Source organism: Dendropsophus ebraccatus, chromosome 5 (genome assembly GCF_027789765.1).
Source record: "Dendropsophus ebraccatus isolate aDenEbr1 chromosome 5, aDenEbr1.pat, whole genome shotgun sequence".
NCBI classification, from domain to species: domain Eukaryota; kingdom Metazoa; phylum Chordata; class Amphibia; order Anura; family Hylidae; genus Dendropsophus; species Dendropsophus ebraccatus.
This window is the reverse complement of record NC_091458.1, coordinates 159,920,783-159,935,642: the sequence shown is the minus strand read 5'-3', so window position 1 is coordinate 159,935,642 and position 14,860 is coordinate 159,920,783. Positions and strand designations below refer to the sequence as shown.

General features: G+C 40.0%; 1 protein-coding gene across 2 annotated transcripts in view; it reads left to right on the top strand.

Moving 5' to 3' along the window:
- Nucleotides 1-13,191, top strand: part of APPBP2 (amyloid beta precursor protein binding protein 2) — a 33,497-nt gene extending 20,306 nt beyond the window's left edge. The window contains exons 5-14 of one of the 2 annotated variants that reach the window (XR_011363241.1): nucleotides 69-237; nucleotides 1,095-1,184; nucleotides 2,243-2,310; nucleotides 2,405-2,510; nucleotides 3,704-3,828; nucleotides 4,297-4,382; nucleotides 6,417-6,607; nucleotides 7,023-7,188; nucleotides 7,976-12,155; nucleotides 12,253-13,191. Coding sequence is in view for 1 of the 2 variants with exons in the window: in XM_069971777.1 (XP_069827878.1) it covers nucleotides 69-237; nucleotides 1,095-1,184; nucleotides 2,243-2,310; nucleotides 2,405-2,510; nucleotides 3,704-3,828; nucleotides 4,297-4,382; nucleotides 6,417-6,607; nucleotides 7,023-7,188; nucleotides 7,976-8,232 (1,258 nt within the window). In the remaining variant the exon portion in view is untranslated. Of the gene's footprint in view, nucleotides 1-68; nucleotides 238-1,094; nucleotides 1,185-2,242; nucleotides 2,311-2,404; nucleotides 2,511-3,703; nucleotides 3,829-4,296; nucleotides 4,383-6,416; nucleotides 6,608-7,022; nucleotides 7,189-7,975 lie in introns of both variants that reach the window. The other variant, XM_069971777.1, reaches the window with a different exon arrangement.
- The last annotated feature ends 1,669 nt before the right edge of the window (nucleotides 13,192-14,860 follow it).

Genomic DNA, 14,860 nt, shown 5'->3' with positions numbered 1-14,860 from the left:
TCTTATGATGGCTTACCTTCCTTGGATTTAATATATATAAATCATTAACCATTTGTTTTTTTTCCTAGGTTGCTGCATGTTAGAAATGGAAACTGTAAATACCACTTGGGAGAAGAAACCTTTAAACTTGCTCAGAGTTATATGGAGAAGCTAGCCAAGCATGGACAGCATGCAAACAAAGCTGCTCTGTACGGAGAACTATGTGCTCTGCTCTTTGCTAAAAGTCATTATGATGAGGTAGGTGCTGCTTCTTGTCTACAATATAATATACATGAAATTGCTTGTTTTAACAGATATTCAAGCGGTACTTAAGCAAAAAAAAAAATCTTTTAATCTACTGGCATCACAAAGTGATACAGATTTGTTATTCTACTAAAAAAATCTTCAGTCTTCCAGTAGTTATCAGCTGCTGTATGTCCTGCAAAAAGTGGTGTATTCTCTCCAGTCTGACACAGTGCTCTCTGCTGCCACCTCTGTCCATGTCAGGAACTGTCCAGAGCAGCAGCAAATCCCCATAGAAAACCTCCCCTGCTCTGGACAGTTCCTTAAATGGGACAGAGGTGGCAGCAGAGAGCACTGTCAGAATACACAAATTACTGCAGGACATACAGCAGCTGATAGTGCTTGGAAGACTGGGGATTTTTAAATAGAATTAAATTACACATATAACACTGACACCGGTTTATTTATTTTTTTTACATTTTACTAAAGTACCTTCTAGCGTAGGTTCAGCTCTAACGGCTTACTTCAAAAAGTAATCTTATAGTGTTGAAGGGGTTTGGCCGCTGCTAGTTTTGATACGTTTTTATTAATAGACTTGCTGCGCAGCCAGTGCATGGCCTGGTACATCGCTGAGGGAGCCACGTTATTACAGAAAGCGGGCGGCACTATATATGCAAGGGCCTTGTTTTCTTTATTAACATGTGGTCAAGTTTTTGTACTTATATTGTAATAAGCAATTAAACTGAGATCCCACAATGCATAGCACTCTGTTGGGTAGCATAAAGCCTTATTACAGCAAACAATGATGAAAAATGTCAGTCACCATGTATCTATATCATTAATATATTGTAATGTATTCTGCTATCTTCTAGGCTTACAAGTGGTGTATAGAGGCCATGAAAGAAATTACCAGTGGACTTCCTGTGAAGGTGATAGTGGATGTTCTGAGGCAGGCGTCTAAGGTTCGTGCACCGATCTGCTATAAACCTCACTGCCCGGGAAAAACTATATACTGTTTCACGTCTACGACCAGAGCCCCTTTCTCCATACATTTAGGGGAAGGGGGGTGTCTGTCACATGGATTTTGGTCTAGGAAAACAGACTGAAGGAGCTCTTCCTAGTGTAGTGTGAACAATGCTCTGTAAGTAGGTCCTAATTAAAACACACTCACCCTGCAGGGTTGTTTTAGTAGATGGGCACTACACTGTGCAATGCTATATACATGGAGGAACACCAGCAAAGAATTTCCGAAGCGGCAGGACTGTAGCACAAAGCTGACCCGGACCAGGTGAGCAAGATAAAAAAAAATCCCTCCTGTCGTTGAGTGCAGATCTTAACCCGCCTAAGTGGAGACCATGCATCTGCAGGATTCACCGTAATGCAGCACATGAGCGATGCCACAAATGTTTTTTTGTTGTCAACTAAAAACTTTTCTCCATCTAGAACCATCACAGTGACCCTTCCTGTGGTAGAGTACCTGAGGAAGGCTTGTTGTGATACATAATTTTTTTTTTTTTTTTTTTTTTTTTTTTTAGCCAATACGCATTTCGAGTTATGCAATACGTTTTTGTGGCATCGTGCTTGTGGTCCATTAAAGTGAATCCTGGGGATGCATGGTCTCCACTTAGGTGGGTAAAGATCATCTGCGCTCTACGACAGTAGGAATCCTGCCTCGCCCTGCTCACCTGGTCCTGGTCAGCTTTTTCACATTTGGCAAACTCAAAAGTAGCAGCCTTATTTTTGGCTGTAAGTAAAGGATTTTTAGTGGCCGCTCTTCCATAAAGCAGATATCCAGGGGTCCAGTGCAAACAACTTGCCTGTATGTCAATGTGGCTTAACTTGATGTTTATAGCCAGTATATTATCAAAAAATAATTCCTGGTTCTAAGCTTTGTGTTGAGTATATTGTTATATCTGTCATCTTTTCATAGACTTAGGAAAACTTTTCTGGATCTTTTGAATAAAATCAATAGTTTACCTGTCAGTATGTGCATTTTACTTTACCTTTGTGTTCATTTTAGGCTTGTGTGGTGAAGCGAGAGTTCAAGAAAGCTGAACAGTTAATAAAACACGCAGTATACCTGGCTCGGTAAGATTGGCGTCTGAAGCTTATGTTTATAGGTTTTATCACATGTGATACGAAGTTTGTGAATTATTATTATTTTTTTTTTTATTTCCTTAAGGGAAAATTTTGGCCCCAAGCACCCTAAATATTCTGATACGTTACTAGATTATGGATTTTACCTTCTGAATGTTGACAACATATGCCAGTCCGTTGCAATATATCAGGTATGGGGGTAATGAATTACTTGCATGTCTGTGGGATGGATGGGAAATTGTATGATGGTAGTGCCACCCTTTATAGTAAAGCCCAAGCAAAGTTCAACACCTAGAACATAATGTGAGTATGATGACCTGTGTAGGAAACAGAGGGAGCACAAATTATTACCTTCAACCCTTGAATATAATGCAAAAAGGACAAACAAAGTCAAACCTTTAATACATGATTCTATGGAAATGAGCAGAGTGTTGGGCTGGGTTATCTGGGGGCCCACCAGAGGAAATCATCCCTGAGGCCCACCGATGAAGAACCAGTTGGAAACTACATGTCAGTCAGTGTTTGTGCAGGTTCTAAAGCTGGGGGGTCCACTTAAGGATCCTCCGTCCTCTGGTGGGCCAGTCTGACAATGAGCGCAGCTCGAGCATTTCCTAGTCCTAGCGTTAAGCATTTGGTTACGGGTGGCTTAAAGTGTCACTGTCGTTTAAAAATTTTTATTGCAGAAATCAATAGTACAGGTGATTTTAAGAAACTTTGTAATTGGGTTTATTAGCCGAAAAATGAATTTTTATCATGAAACAGCAGTTTGAAGCTCTCCCCCTGTCTCCCCCTGTTAATTTACATTCACATCCCAGGCTCTCTCCTTTGACAGGCACCATGGACCTCTCTGACCTCTGAATAGCTCCCCCACTGTGTTATCCTTTGTTCTGGGCTCTCAGCTGCTAATCTGGCTCATTCCCCCTCCCCCCCCTCCCCTTTTGACTGATGAAAAAACAGTCAAGATTTTCTGATTCTGAGGAGAGGAGGGGGGGACCTGGGAAAAGGCTTTTTACATGCATCTAAAGGCAGATTTGGCTAATAAACCCAATTACAAAGTTTCTTAAAATCGCCTGGACTATTGATTTCTGCATAAAAAAAAATTAACGACAGTGACACTTTAAGAAAGTTTGATGCAGCCCAAGCTGCAAGAACATGGATACAGCCTATGGCCTTGGGTCTGCATCCAACTTCAGCCACTGGTGTTCAGATGCTGAAACATCGAACAAGAGCATGCTCCAGTTGCGCTCATCTCTATTGATCCAGTTTAGATTTGACTAGTTCTAATGGGAGTGTGGCTTTCTTCCATGAAGTTACTAAACACATGGTTGCATAGTTTGAATAAGTGTTTTTAAATCCTAAAAATATTTAACCTGAATGATTCTAGACTGCCCTCGATATCAGACAGTCTGTGTTTGGCGGCAAAAATATCCACGTGGCAACAGCTCATGAAGACCTGGCCTACTCCTCGTATGTCCATCAGTACAGTTCAGGGAAATTCGACAATGCATTGTAAGTACTTTGAGCTTTTGTTTTTCTGCACCGCTGCTTCTTTCAGAGCACCGTACATTTTACATATGTTTTCACGTTTGGATCTGTGTACATGTCAATCTTTCCAATGTGGTTTTGGATGGAGCAGAAGGTAAAATATAGTATAATGTACACTTTGGTCGGGGCTCTTTAGAACAAGCTGCTGAAGTAGTTCAAGATATGCTCTCCCTTTTTTCTTTTCTTTTTTTTTTTTTTTTTTTTTTTTTTTTTTTTATTGCCCTCCCAGGGGTAGAGGGGGCATTCACACTAAAAATTCTGTAGTGTAAATGGATCCGTAACTGCGGACAGTATAATAATGTGTGAGAGGGCCTAAGTAGTACCATATAGTATATTCTTATTAGGATATCCCTTGCAGGGGAATATTGGGTTTCATTAACACTTTGGATTATTGTTTGTTTTCCTCTAACACAATTTATATTTTGTTTAAAGATTTCACGCTGAACGTGCCATAGATATAATCACCCATATACTCCCAGAAGACCATCTTTTATTAGCTTCCTCTAAGAGAGTTAAAGGTATGCGTATTACTTATAGTTTAACTATTTTTTACTCCATAGTTTTCTGCAGTGTTAGTAATTTAACTTTTAGTGTCTGTTGATGCCGTTTACATGAATTTCAGTAAAGTAGAGAGAAGCACGTGGCTTTTCTATATCTGGGATTTCAGTCTGTTGGGGTCCAAGGTGAAATTGTACAATTACTGAAGATCTCAGAGGTTTTCCTATACATTTTTAGGCTATGTTCACACAACATTCGGCTTGATTTTGTGTGAACAAAACCTTCTTAAAATGCGATCTCTATTTTATGAAGGGATGACATATTGCTGGATATGCATTTTGCAGCAAAGTCCGGTTTGAAAAAAAAAAAATAAGTTAGGAGGTCACGTAACCTTCAAATTGATCACAGTAAGGGTCACACAGAAAGAATATCTGCCAAAGATTTGAAGCCAAAGCCAGAAACAGACTGTAAACAGAGATCAGGTCATAAAGGAAAGCCTGAGATTGTTCCTTTTTTCAAATCCATTCCAGGCTTTGTCTTCAAATCTTTGGCAGATAATCTTTCTGTGCAAATGGACCCTAAAAGAAAGAAATTACCTTTTTTTATGTTTTCCCACTTTACAAAAACTAAAATAAAATTGTTAAATTTATATATATATGTAGCCCCGCATCCATCCATCCCGGGCCAGGGTCTGCGCCGCAATGGCGCTGATCCCGGCTCGGCATTCTATTGCTTTTGGCTGCAGCAGCCAAAAGCAATAGAACAGTGATCTCATGGATTCAAGGATTCATGCAGTATAACTATACTGCATGGATCTCTATGAGAGATCAGAGTGCATATACTAGAAGTCCCCCAGGGGGGGTATAACGCTAACCCCAGGGGGGCTTCTAGTATATGTGTAAAGTAAAAGAAAAATGTATTTTTAATAACACAAAATCCCCTCCCCTAATAAGTCTGAATCCCCCCCCTTTCCCCATTTTATAAATAAAAATAAATAAATAAGCAAACATGTTTCCTATCGCCGCGTGCGTAATCGCCAGAACTATTAATCACATTCCTGATATCTCACACGGTAAAGCCTGGGAATGGAGTGATTTTAAGGAACATATATTTTCTTTAAAAGGTTTTAAAATTTTTTTTACAAGCCATCAAATCAAATAAGTTAAACATGTTACATATCTTTGTAATCGTAACAACTTAAGAAACATATATAACAAGTCAGTTTTACCCTAGGGCGAACGGAGTAAAAACAACCCCCCCCCCCCCTCCCAAATATATATATATAATATATATATATATATATATATATATATATATATATATATATATATATATATATATATATATATATATATATAAATTTTCTGGTTTCCCAGCACATTTTAGGCAAAAATTACATCTGCCATAGCAAAGTACAATTGGTTGCGCAAAAAATAAGGGCTCATTTGGGTCTCTAGGTGGAAAAATGCAGGCGCTATGGCCTTATATACACGAGGAGGGAAAAACGAAAACGCAAAAATGAAAACTGGCTGTGTCCCCTAAGGGTTAAAGGAGAACTCCGGGCTGTGGTGATTTTTGGCAGAGTGCTGAGGAGGATGAAGCAACATGCTCTCTCCTTCCCCGCTCCATTGCGGATGCTGGCATACCGCAGCTCCGCTCCCCCAGTCCCGGACACTTCTGGCTCTCTGTGGGGACACGGGACGTGACAGGAGTGCTCAGCCAGTCAGTGGCCAAGGTGGGACCCCGCTAAAGCTGCTGGCTGAGCAGGCCTGCCATGTCCCCGGTCCCCTCATTAGGAAGCGGCCGATAGACCGGGGCTGGGGGATACCGGCATCAGCGCTGGAGGTGAGAGCAGGTTACTACTTTCATCCTCCCCAGCACTCTGCCAAAAATCACCACAGCCTGGAGTTCTCCTTTAATATGTGGGGTGGGGTGATGACACATGAGATGGGTCTGTGCCTTTATGGAGTTAATATGCTCTTGTGGCAGATCAGTGTAAATGTTGCCGCTGCATAATGTGTAACTCTGTAATGTGTCTATTCCTCACCCCAAAGCCCTAATCCTAGAGGAGATTGCTATCGATTGTCACAACAAGGAAACCGAGCAGAAACTGCTGCAAGAAGCGCACGATCTTCACCTTTCTTCACTACAACTTGCTAAAAAAGCCTTCGGCGAGTTCAATGTACAGACGGCAAAACACTACGGAAATCTTGGCCGGCTGTATCAGTCCATGAGAAAGTTCAAGGTGAGTGTAGGCGTTCAGCATCTCGTTGTATCTATGTGGGACATGCAGATTTCCTGCATTGTTCCTATGGGTTCTAGAGCTATTTCTAGATGTCGGCCCTTTCCTGAATCCTCTAGTTCAGGGGGGTCAAATGCAGGCCCTCCAGCTGTTGCAAGACTACAATCCCCTTCATGCCGGATAGGTAAAGCTTTGGCCGTCCGGCCATGATGGGAATTGAAGTCTTGTAAAAGATGGAGGGCCTGAGTTTGAAACCTATTCTCTAGTGGCTTCTTTAAAACTGGAGTCTAGAACTATCCTCCATTCTGCCGCCTCTTAGAGCTGGTTACATAACTGCATAGTGGCAACATACCCTGTTTTGTATCATATACAATGTATAATCGCAGCTGTTTCACAGATTTTCTGGTTTGTCGCATAGGAAGCAGAGGAGATGCACATCAAGGCTATCCAGATTAAGGAGCAATTACTGGGCCAAGAAGACTATGAAGTAGCCCTGTCAGTCGGACATTTGGCCTCTCTGTATAATTATGACATGAATCAGTATGAAAATGCCGAGAAGCTGTACCTTCGCTCAATAGCCATTGGTATGTAGAACCGTATCTTACTGTTATCGTAAAGACAGGCCGTCCCTCTAGTCGATAGCAGCTCTGTGTTCAGAAACTGACTCATCCCCCACCCGTAGGTGATTGGACTGATTACCTTAAAGATATGGTCATAAAAATGTGTCGGGCTGCGTTCACATTGGATAAAGGACTCTGATTGAATTATGTCTGTATACCAGCAAGGATGGTGAGCTGAAGTGTTACACACCGTCCCTGTACTGGGTCCATTGAATTCAGCGGTCTAGAGAGAATCTATTAGAGACTTAGGCCGGGTTTACACTACATTTTTGCCGTCCATTTAACAGATCCATGTGGACTGTTTTTAAAACAAAAAAAACCCACAAAAAATTAACAGTTTTTGTATAAGCTTTGTGCATTTTTATTTATTTTTATAGTGGGGGGGAAAAACAGATCAAAACTGACGCGCACACATGATTTTTTTATTTTATTAGCTTTATTCATTAAACAGACAGCAAAAACATTGTAGATCGTCTAAATTCGATCCATTTCCAAGTGTGTGCGGTTTTGCTGGAGTCTGTAGCGTGACTTTGGAAATCAGTATGTGCTTAGAAATAGACTGAACATGGTCCCGGCGCGGCTATTCTGCAGTGTCTGGATGCTGTTCTGGTGTGTCTGCATTTCCCCCTGAATGTTAAGTCTTTAATGTGTGTGAACATGGCCTTAACCTGACACAACGGCTGCTGTTGGACAATTTTTAACGATTGTAAAATGAGTTGAGTGTTTGCAATTTTTTTTAATTTTATTTCAGGCAAGAAGTTATTTGGCGAAGGTTACAGTGGACTGGAATATGACTACAGGGGCCTGATTAAACTTTACAATTCTGTGGGGAATTTTGAGAAGGTGTTTGAATACCATAACATACTGGCAAACTGGAACCGATTACGAGATCGTCAGTTTTCAGTCACCGACGCCCTCGAGGATGTAAACGCCAGCCCATTGTCAACGGAGGAAGTTGTGCAATCCTTTCTCATGTCACAGACCCCCACGGAAGGACAGAGTTGTTAGTTTAAAAAAAAGAAAAAAAACTGTTCGGCTGCGCCAGCTGTTTTTCTCAACGTACTGGGAAAGATCATACTGTGAAATATCAGACACAGATGCAACTCTGGTTTTGTCCTATGGAGAAATGGCTTGGATAAGAGTTCTGCATCAGCTTGATGACTCGTCCCATATGGAATATTCACATCTTAATCAACTATTTCTACTTAAGTTGCAGGACAAAGAACTAGTGTTTCCATTTTTTTTTTATTTTTTTTTGCAACTCCGACAGGACGATGCAAATAAAACCGTTTAAGAGTTTATAAGAGATGCGTTTTCCCTGTTTCATTGGGGCAAGGTGTTACATGGATATAATATACCACTAGTGCACTCCACAGATTTCATGTTCACGAGAGCTCCGTTTTCGATATGGCTCACTTGAGTTAATGTTTTTCTATGTCTTGTTAATGCCAGATTTTGAAGGAAAAAAGTGTTCATTGAAAACCAGCAAGGCGATAGTCTGCTGTCTGTTTAGCTGCTCCCTTTGCTCACTGCGCATGCTGTGTAGTAGAATACGGCTTCTATGTGGTTCATTTTGCTTTTGAATTTTAACAGCTTGGCTTGCTGTAAGTTCAGCTCCTTAACGCTCGCTTCTAAGAAACACACCTACGTAATAATGGTACCGTATTCTCTGCAGAAATCTAACTTTTACTTCTGGTTTTAAAGAAAAATATATTCCATTTTTTTTTTTTTTTTTTGCGGCGCCTTATTCCTGATGTTTTTTTGTCTCTTTTAATAATCACTAACTGTACAGTCTAAGAATTTTTATACACTGCTATAAACTATAAGGAATAGTCAATTAAATTGTTTGTGCCAAGGAGCCCTGAAACCTGTATTGTCTTTGTCACATTGCAGCAAGTCATTTTTATGGTTTTAATGCAATCATTTAATGTTGTAGTCTGGTTTACCAATTTAGTGCATTTGTGGGCTGTTAATGAAGGTAGATGCCAAAAAACACTATCCGGGCCAGGGATGGGGAACCTTCACCCTTCTAACTGTTGCAAGACTACAGTTTCCATCATGCCTGGACAGTCAAAGGCTGTCCAGGCATGATGGGAATTGTAGTTTTGCAACAGCTGGAGGGCTGCAGGTTCCCCATCCCTGATCTAGGCCATCACGCACAAGTAATGCAAATCAGTTTTGAAACTAAAATTTTTCGGCAAGCTTTAGGGCTGCTGTTAGCATCAAATCATTGGACGCTACCGTCTGAGGAGATCTATGATCCATACAATAACATGACAATATAGCGATGCACCTTTTTTGGAGTCATTCTCCAATTAGAGAAATGATAGATATTATATATAATCTCCTATATAAAACATTTAGTCTTAAAGGAACCAATCACTATAAAATTGCCTCTACAGCTATAAATTCCTATACGCTGAGCGCTGTTTCCAGCCATATTGGTAATCGCTATGACCGTTCCTTATACAGCCTGAATATATGTAACTCCTTCCTATGTAGACATGGGGTGGTCCTCAGCTGCCAGCTAGTCACGGGAAACCTCTTTGTCGATGACGTCTGTGCTCAGGAACGCTCTGCGACGCAGCTTGCTCCTATACACAAATGCTCCCAGGGAGGCGCGATTGTTTAAGATGTTTCCCGTGTCTAGCTGGCAGCTGAGGACCACCCCCATGCTTACATAGGTCTACAAAGTGCGTTTCTGGCTGTATATGTAACGTTATGTGGCTGGTTACCGTACTCTAGGCCATATACTGATGTAGTTATAGCTGCAGGGGGATTATCTAGTGATTGGTTCCCTTTACACTATAGATAAGTATATGCTCGCTTAATAGAGTTGTAGGTATCAGACATACATCCAGCTTGTGCTAAGTCTTTCTTGTAGGCTACATTTACGCACAGTTAAGGCTGTTTTATTGTCTGCACAAAGTCTCGCCCATGGACATGGCATCATACCAACCCTTATGGGTTCTGCATCTTTGGATAGGTCTCCATACATTGTATTGTATTATGGTTGTGTATCCATGTGCAGACTATTAGTTTGGGTGCTCTATTATTCTTGGCTAATACTATACCGAACATCCCATTTGTACTAATTTTATGTATATTTTTTTTCTTTTTTACCATGTGTTCAATGTCCTTCACATATGTCCCAGCATAATTTGCCTTTAACAAAATGTCTGATAGACCTTTAATATGCGCTTAGGGATTTGCGGCTATGAAATGTTCATACCCAATAGTCTGTTTTTGCTGCTTTAGTAGGCATGCTGGGTAAAATCTGTGTGCCTTTTTTCCAATATTCGCTGGCATAACCAGTAAGTGCCTCTTTCTGATGCTAGCAGACAGAGTAATATAGTTATAGATGGTACTAAGCAGATACATATACCCACAAAGAGAAAAAAATAACTCCTTTAATATATCTAAAAAATATATAAATATATATAATATATGAACATTTGCCAGGCTTCGAGGAACGTATAATAGAATGGAGTCTTAAAGTTAGTACCTTTGCGCAATACAGTTACCGGTGACCTCAATTTCCTTTAGAAAGTCTCTTACAGTACAGCACTTAGACTGAATAGACATTTATGTTTCTTTTGCTACTAGGTTGTGGCTACACAGTGATTTATGGTTGTGTGACCAGAAACCACTGTGTCTTGACTCCAGCGCTCATGCAAGAAAATTTTTTTTGGCCTGCGGTGGCAAAAAAAATAAATTTGCCCTGGTCCTGACTTGCATGTTGTATTTTACTCAAAATTTGCTGGAGTATAAAGAGGGGGAAAGAGTTATTACTCTGTCCATGTGTCAGGATTTGCTGCTTTTAACTGTTGTCTAAATAGTCATTATTATTATTATTGGTTGATCCGTACCCTAGCATAGTTTGTACACCTGAAATCGGACACTTGTGTGTAAATTTTATATATATATATATATATATATATATATATATATATATATATATATACACACTATGTACTATGTAAGCAGCATTGCGTTTTTTTTACGTTTCTTAATATCCAGCCTGTATATCAATCATTGTTTCTGCAAAGGACTATTAATTATATATCAAAGTGTTACACTTCATGGTTCTCTTAAGCTAGACTGTTTACAGGAAAACCTCATCACGCCTGAAACTTCCAAATTGCTAGCGCTATGGCTATGCAGATGTCTTTGCTGCCATACCTGTTGGCCATGTTTCCACTTTAGGATCCTAGCGGGGAAAGAATCTATATTGCCAGGCGACTGCCTTTCCCCGCTATGATAGTTAAGTGGGAACATGGCTAATAAGTATCGCAGCAAACAGATCTGCAACCAAAGTATGCTGTATAGTATGAGCATTAGAGATGAGCCGATCTACACTGGGAACTAAGCCAGTCGCCATATTCCTATCTGCGTTCTGCTCACCAGGCTGGGGGCTTTGTAGTCCGCTCCTCCCCAGATGCTGGAAACTTCTACCATTTTCCCAGGAACAGGTCAATCTTTTCCCAGCACCCGAGGAGGAGCGGAGCCGACATCAAATCCGGCAGCCTGATAGCCGAATGCAGATAGGAAAGAAGCGATTCGCTTACTTCTGACTGTAGAGTCGCTCATATCTAGTGAGGATCACTGAAGAAACATGCAGTATAATATGTGCGGCCGGCATTCAAAGAGAAACTTCACAAAACCGCCCAGATTACTGCCAGCTATTCTGGCAGTTTTTTTAGTTGTTTTGCGCCAATTTTTGTATTTAGGTTTTTTTGGACTATAATCTGTTTCCAGCCTTAAGGCAGATGGCCGTCATTTTACAGCAAATAACGTCCATTAATGTTAAACTGGGGCCATCATTCTTATAGTAATGGTCATTGTTTGCCGTGAAATGACGTTCGTTCATAAAAAAAAAAGCCGTAAATTCAACTATGTGTGAACATGGTTTAAAGAGAACCAAAATTTCAGTGCAGTGTTCTGTGCCTGACATGAGCTCCAGAAAAGGAGGCAGCCGGCGTTGCTGGGCGGTGTTCCTCCCAAATCTCCTTTGCAGCTGAATGTCAGGTACAGTATACACCCGACCTTTCACCCCTACAAATTCTTGTATTGGTAGCTGTACAGTGGGAGCTCTTGGCACTCGATTGTGTAACCCTTTGTTTATAGTGTAAAGTGCTTTTGTCTCCTGACAGGGGTACTTCTAAGGCAATGGCTACCTTTGGGGGCACGTCTACTGAAATGCATGTTTTTATGTTCAATAATTTTAGTTTTGTAAGTATTAAAAATGTTTAACCCTTGTGACGGAACTGTATTCTGTAGCTTGCTATGTAGTTGTATTAGAAACGGCCACAGAACTGTCGGCTTATTCTTAACCCCCACAAGCTTTTGAAAAACTATATGTTGGGGATTGTAGTTTTGCACCAGCCGGGATGCCGCGTGGTTAAAAAATATTAGTACAACAATCTTAAAATATATATATATAATATGTTTTTCAGCCCCAAATTCCTGCATGTTGGTAAGCGTGCCTCCAAAGGTGTCCGTAGCCTTTTGTGCCTTACTAGTGGAAGGATATGTACGTATCATACATTGGTGGCATTTATCGTTTAATGTTAATTTATGAAGTCATTCTGGTTGAATAAAACGTACTTTCACGTTGACCCAAGTTCACACTATTATGGTTAATCTTGGTCTATAAATTGTACATTGTGACCTGCAGTTTGTTTGTTTTGCTGTTTTTGTTTTTTTTTTGTTGTTTTTTTGAAACTCATAGTAAATCTGCATTTTTCTGCTGAATCCAGTTTTCTACATCGCTTACTGCAATCTGAAAAGCTACAGTATTATTGCCATATTTGTTTGTAGCTTTTAAGTGGTCCACGGACGCGTTTGTCAGACATTTCTTTGCATAACTCAGTGTTGGAATCCAAACCTCACACTAATTTTCATATTTCTTATATGTACCTGTTTTATGAAAGTGCTTTCAGTAATAAATCTGATCACCATACCCCATATAGTTCCACAATTTGTGTTTTGTTTTATTTTTATTGCTTTTGGTCTTTCTGTGTTGGTACTTTTTATAAACTAAATAATTGTAGCAATACTTCTATGAGTAACTAATGTATAACTTCATGTAAGAGTTTAACTACTATTGTCCAGTAATGTGTCTGCATAGTCGGTGGTCGGTGTAACTTGTATGTAAGCCAAGACATGATGAATATATTAGAAGGCCAAGACATGATGAATATATTAGAAGGCCGTCTCGGAGAGCCCCCTGTGTATTTTACTTTGTCAATTATCATGTTACCTGTTCTGGTTACAGCCCAAGTGTGTGCGGAGTGCTGCTTTACTATGACTATCACGGGGGGCAGCGTGCCTCTCCCCATTTAATGGAGTGGGTCGGTGCACAAGAAGATAACTGAGCATAGGAAACGGGCGACATCGGGATCATTACGATGACAAGGTAGAGAAAGTCCCTACTCCCAATGGTACACTTGCTTTTAAAGGTTTAGGATTTTGCTTTAGTCACGACCGGTATGTGTGAACCTTGTGTCAGGTTTTTTTTTTTTTTTTCTTTCCTACACTTTTCCCAACCTGTTTATTGTTAGAGATGAACCTGGAAATCTTTGCATTTGATCACTGGGTGTTGCAGCCCTAGAGAGTCCTGGAAACGCTGGATATGTCCTATGCCTGTATCCCTGTGTTCCAGGCCGTCTTAGGGCGGCATCCAGCTTCTTCAGCCAATAGTTATATGCCGAGAGTCCGGGTACAGACGGGCTGGCGTTAGGCTCCTTTCTATTGATCGGGCAATTTTGGTGCACAGATTATTTTGGTCACAATGAGAATTTATTGGATAATTGGAATTCATAAATTTCTTGAGATAATAATATACACAAACGCATTATACCGCCATTCCAAAAGCAAAATAAAGGGGAGGGAGTAACAAAAATCTATTAAAGGGGTATTCCCCATCCCAAATTACATAGTTGAACTGTAGGGTTTAAGTATTTTTGCAAATACTTACGGTAATTGTTTTACGTCAGGTGATGGAGGAAAGTTTGCTAAATGAATGTATCATTGAATTGCATCAATATGAGAAGCTCGGTGACCTGAGTTGTGTGCACTTATGAAAAACCAACATTCTTGTCTTGTTGTATTGCACCTCAGTCTCATTTATGTGAATGGAGAATAATTGCTATACTAGTAATGACTATAGACCCTTTTTCTGACCTTATACAAATACTTTAAGAAAGTTTAGAGACCCCTGGCCTAGACACAACAATGCATGCAGGTATGACACTGTCTGAGGAAGCATGGACCCTCTCTTGGCCTAGTGTAGCTTCCATGGCTGACAAACTAATAGGGGACTCCACTTTAGTAGTCTAATATGTGACCTTTGTGTGTAGCTAATAAGAGCATAGCCTATATATAGAGTGTAAGCTATTGGTGCCATATTACTGCTGGGAACCTCAGTATAAGTAAACACTCCCTTCCCCATAGAATACAATGGTGTATTTAAGTGCCTCCTCTGTATTTCCAGATAAGAGATACTTATATAAATATAATATATAAATATATATAAAATATATATATATATATATATATATATATATATATATATAAATAAAATATTATATATATATTATAATATATAAAATTTCCAGTCTCTTTTTCTACATCA